The sequence below is a fragment of the Plasmodium gonderi genome (assembly GCF_002157705.1).
Source record: "Plasmodium gonderi DNA, contig: Chr06, whole genome shotgun sequence".
NCBI lineage: Eukaryota > Apicomplexa > Aconoidasida > Haemosporida > Plasmodiidae > Plasmodium > Plasmodium gonderi.
Window position 1 is genome coordinate 303,463 of NW_021628931.1, and position 5,728 is coordinate 309,190.

Below are 5,728 nucleotides of genomic sequence, written 5' to 3' on the forward strand. Positions count from 1 at the left end.
AATTAAGTGCACCCTATCCAGCTCTTGTGGAATTCTCATAACTGTGGCTACGCATGCATACATAATTAAGTCCACTCAAGGGTACATATGTATATATATATTCATATATACATATATATGTATATAGGTGCACTCATGCGTGTATAAATAACTCGGTGCAAAAACAGTACAACGTACAGCCATATAGGTATACACCCTGAAAAATATCCATGCACAATCATAACTTACTTTTTCAGCTAATCACAAAACTGCTTTCAAATAATATGAATAAAAAAAAAAAAAAATAAAAATAAAAATGCCCTTTAAGACGTATACTTATTTAACCGTTCGGGCAAATTGTTCATAAAAATTGCATACGTTGCAGGACGTTTAAAAGAAAAATATTAATGCTACGAGAGGAATGAAAAAATAGAAAAAAAGCATTCATTCGTTCGGTTGCTTGTGCGCTTAGTCGTTTCAGTTGGTCTTTCCGTTTGTCCTTCAGTTGATCATTCGGATGGATTCTCATTCGGATGGATTCTCATTCGGATGGATTCTTATTCGGATGGATTCTCATTCGGATGGATTCTCATTCGGATGGATTCTTATTCGGATGGATTCTCATTCGGATGGATTCTCATTCGCATGGATTCTCATTCGGATGGATTCTCATTCAGTTGAGTGTTCATTCAAGGTTGTTATTTTGGGCTTAATCTTACGTTGGTAATATCATATATTCCTATGTAAACCTTCATGAAACTTCAAGGGCAAACATATTAACCCAGGAAAAGGAATGTGGTTAGAAGTTCTATGAGAAGGAAAGAACACGCACAGATATGTATGAACAAATGAAACGTGTGCCTCAAATCAGAATCTTCTCTCCTACGGTGGTTCAATGAAAATGGATAAAAATGTTATGCGGGCGTTAATATATATATATATATATATGTACATATGCTTTTATGTGCAAATGTTTATATGTGCATATGTTTATATGTGCATATTCATATATGTATACACTGTACGGATGCTCATCCGATGTAACATGTGAATGTAATTAATATGCTTACGTGTGTCGTTCGCTGGGATAAGAATATGATTATGCAAAACTTCTTGTTAACCCCTTGATGTATATTACTCCCCTTTTTTATTCATGTGCGTATTTGCATGTGTGTTCCTATGTACGTTTTCCTATGTATATGCATACATAATATATACATGCATATATACATATATATATTGCATTACATATGTGTACGTTTCTTTGTTATTATATTTTTTTTTTTTTTTTTTTCTTGTGTTCATCCCTCGAAAAATGCTAATTTCATTTTGTTTCTATTACTTTTTGATCAACAAATGGCAATATGAGGATGATGATGATGCTGACAATAATGAAACGCCATTAATGATATGGCTGCACAATGGGTTAAGTATGGAAGATCATTTATTAGTTTATTTATTTCTTTTTTTTTTTTTTTCTTTTTTTTTTTTTCTTTTTTTTTTAACTTCAGCGCAACGATATTTCTCCCAATGTTGATCGTAAATATGTATGCCAAAAGTGTGCTAGTGGTACCGGGTACAAAAACGGAAAAAAAAAAAAAAAAAAAAAGGCGACGAAAATTGGCAATAAAAGTGAGTGATAAATATGGGTGACCAAATGGGTAATAAAAATGGGCAATAAAGGTGAACGGACGGACAAGCATAAGGCGATGAAAAAAAAAGCAATCCAAATAAGCCATCAAGATAACCAAAGTGAACGACCAAATTAAACCCCAATAAACCAAAGTGAACAAACCAAAGTGAACAAACCAAAGTGAACAAACCAAAGTGAACGACCAAATTAAACCCCAATAAACCAAAGTAAACAAACCAAAACAAACAATAAGGGCAAATGACAAAGGGACGCCAAAGAAATAACACGCGGGAAAGTTGCAAAAAAAAAAAAAAAAAAAATAAAAAAAAAAAAAACAGGTTAAAAAGTTATGTAATAATACCGAAGCAAAAGATGATGAAATTTTAAACTAAAACATGTTAATGAAAAAATACAATAGTGTGATAAAACAAAATTTACCAGGTTTTAATTTTTCACTTGTATGCATTGTTTTTCTTTTCTTTCCTTTTTTTTTATATACACATTCGAAAAGTTATATCACACTTTTTTTTTCTTTTTTTTTTTTTTTTGCCATGCTTGTCCCATGTTATTAACATATGACAAATTACATACTGTTTTTGTTCCAGGTACACGTTTACATGTTTTCTTTGTGTGTATGCACGAACATGTGAAACGTTTTTTATTTTATTTTTTTTATTCCATCTTTACCCTTTCTCCCCTAAAATGAATTAAAAGAAATATGCTATAAACCTTTTGTTAATTGCCATACTATTATTTGGTGTGGTTCCACAGAAGCGAAAACTGTACCAAGAAGAGGAGGAGAGGAGTAGAGGATGAGAGTAGGGATTATGCATATACATGCAACCCCTACACACACACTCCTACCCCTAGGGTATGAGCTAACGCAAGTACACAAAGTGTATGCTTAATTATATAAATAGAAACACGAGTGGTAACATATTAGTAGCAGTACATGAACATACACATCTCCACACACACACACACACACACACACACACACGTATACGAATAGTGAGGTCTTCCAAAACTCACACATTATTTTCATCAGTGGGTTCTACCCAAAGTTCCATGGCAACTTTGCAAATGTTTAAACCATGTGCAGACAAAAAATACGCACAAACAGTGCTGTTAATTTTTTTTTTTTTTTTTTTCTTTTTTTATGAAAGCGAAAAAGGGGAACATGTAAGACAATAGGTTTCATACATCTCCCAAGTAGTCGTGATGTCCGCTCAACATCATATTACCTTTTTTCTTTTCCAAAGTTGTCAAATTTTCATGTAAAAGGTGTTACAATTTGTAGGAATTTTATTTCAATGATGGAGGAAGAAAAAAAAAAAAAAAAAAAAAAAAACATATATGTATACACGTGCAGGTAAATTATTTCATGTAAGAAAAACATCTTGTGATTAACTAAAGGAAAATTTTCAACACTCTTCCATTCTTTTAACTTACAGTTGAGTTATATATCCTCCTCCCACCCTCACCCCCTTTTTTTTTTTTTTTTTTTTTTACTCTTACCACACGATGAACATGTGTAGCTATATATGTACATATACATTTGCAAGCTTTTGTGTGGCACAACACGGTGCTAATTTACATAACGTGATAAAGTTATGAGGTCCGTTCGTTCGTCCATGTTGTAGCGAGTAGATTGTCATACCATACCCATAATATACCTTTTTGAAGAAAAGATAAACCATATATGAAAAAGCTGAAAATTAGTATGCGCAGGTGATGCAGGTGGAACTGATTTTATGTTTTTATTTTTAAAGGGAAGATGCTTATGTATGTATATATGCCACCTAATCGGTGCAAACAATGCTTGTAAAATCAGCCAGCACACACACACATATACGCTTTTCTCCTGAACTTTACCCATTTTGTTAAAAATTACCTCTTTTTTGCCATAAGGAAGGTTTATATATATATGTGCATATAATGTAGGATGTACACAAAGTTCACATGTCTTATTTTCAAAGGGGGGTTGAACATGCCAAAGGTGGTAAACACAAAAAAAGGTGGTGTGCAAAGTGGTGGGGTACTGATGTGTATGTTTCGTGGAAAGTGTTAGTGCGGGAAAAATTACTTTCACCAGTATTTTCCTCTTCAGCTTAATGAAAATAAAGTAAAATAAAATAATAAAATGAACAAATATATCCCTCGTGGTAGGAATAACCCACGAGAGTTTTTTTTTTTTTTTTTTTTTTTTTTTTTTTTTTTTTTCCATTTGGAGGAGATATTTTTCAACAAAAAGGAAATAAGATGAGCATGCATGGGAAAAGAAAAATCTTATGGACGATTTTATGACCCATCTTTTCCCATGCTAGGTGAAAATTTTGGACGCGCGGTTCTTCACTTCAAATAAGTTGTCAAAACCAATTAACGTTAAAAATTGTATCTTCGATTTTCTTTCATCTTTCTCTCTTCACGAAGCATAATGAGATATTCCTCTCTTATAATATCTCTAAAGTCTTCTATTCCTAAACGTGAAAAAAAAAAAAAAAAAAAAAAAAAAAAAAAGGGGGCAGTATAGAGATGGATTCATACAAAATATGCAAAGAGATATACCGATTTAGTGATGTTCAAACAGAAGAAATAAAACAGTCGATATCATACAAAAGGAAACATTCGTGAAGTTTCCTAACATAGAGAACACACCGAAGGTTATGAAGTTTTACCTTGCTCGAATGCCTTGATGACAGCTAAACGAGTTGGAACATGTACATTTTGGTGAACAATCTTTCGCAGTTCTTTGTTTTCAGGGGTAAGAGCACATAAATTTTCCCATTCCAAATTCACTTCATACACATAGTAGTTATACTTGTCGTTAAAAACACATTCGGTCATAATTTGCATTATTTGATATTCATCATATCTGGGAAATAACCCAGGTGCGCATTCTCCTCCATATTTTTCCTGCAAAATTTTATTTTCTTTTAAAATTTTACATTTTGTCCAGAACGGTGGTGGTAATCTATATTGTAATGTTCTTCCTCGTGCATGAAAAATTTTTATTTGCGTGTGAATATTTGCTTGCAAAAAAATTTCAAATAATGGCATTTTTACGTCCATTTTTAAATTCACGATTTGCACTTTATTTCCAAATTTTTCCTTTACTTTGTTCACTAGGCTTTCCATTTTATCCTTGTCTCCCTCCATCAGTTTGCAGTATGGCCCTGTGAAAAGAATTTGGAGAAAAAAAAAAAAAAAAAAAAAAAAAATGGGAAAAAGAAAATTGGTATGTATGGGGTGGAAGTAATCTTAGCAGACTGGCATATACAATTAAGAGGATCAGTTACGATGAACAGTTATAAGATGTTCAGTTCGGATGAACAGTTATAAGATGTTCAGTTCGGATGAACAGCCAAGACGGATAAGCACTAACCCAGCTTTGGTGTGACAAAATAGAGGATGTTCTTCCTCTTATTCTTTTGAACTTCATAATTGCAATGATTTATTAAACGTGTCTGTCGCATTATATCCAACACCTTTTCTCTGCTTTCGTGTGACAATGTATAGTCGTCCACACTCCTCTTTGAATCTTCTGTCTTGTTCCGTATTTCTTCCTTCATCAATAATTCTTCCCAAGTCTCAACAGGGGGCAATGGTGGGATGTACCTGAACGGCAAGACAATTTTGGATAAGAGGAAAAAAAAAAAAAAAAAAAAAAAAAAAAAAAAGAAAAAATAGCTAGCCTAGTAGGGTTGAAATAGCATACAATTTAACAAAAAAAAAAAAAAAAAAAAAAAAAAAAAAAGATAGTTCATATCTATAGAAGAAAAGAGATATGCTCTTATTCTCATAGCTGACATACTCATCATCGGTGAAATATTTGTAATCATCCAATTCTTCTTCAGCGGATTTCAAAACGAATGTTATTTTGTGTAAACTCTTAGTAGCCCTGGGATTGAGTATTTTTTTCTTAACAACACAAGGATTAACAACAATTTGGAAATTCTTGTGAAGCATGAAATTATGAACATATAATGATTTTAGACTTGATACAAAAATTAACACCACGCATAGCAGTTGAACTAACGATCGCGATGTAGACCGAAAGAGTAACAACGGTGCTTGTAAAATCTTTATTCGTACATATTTGAAGTATTGCAACAT

The 5,728-nt window shown here is 32.5% G+C and overlaps 1 protein-coding gene across 1 annotated transcript; it reads right to left on the reverse strand.

Moving 5' to 3' along the window:
• Window positions 1-3,997: 3,997 nt before the first annotated feature.
• PGO_060560 (hypothetical protein, conserved) lies at window positions 3,998-5,728 on the reverse strand (the record flags this gene model as incomplete). The annotated part of the gene is made up of 4 exons (XM_028686700.1): window positions 3,998-4,092; window positions 4,291-4,788; window positions 4,998-5,230; window positions 5,427-5,728. 4 exons carry the CDS (start codon window positions 5,726-5,728, stop codon window positions 3,998-4,000), a joined length of 1,128 nt encoding a protein of 375 aa, XP_028542501.1.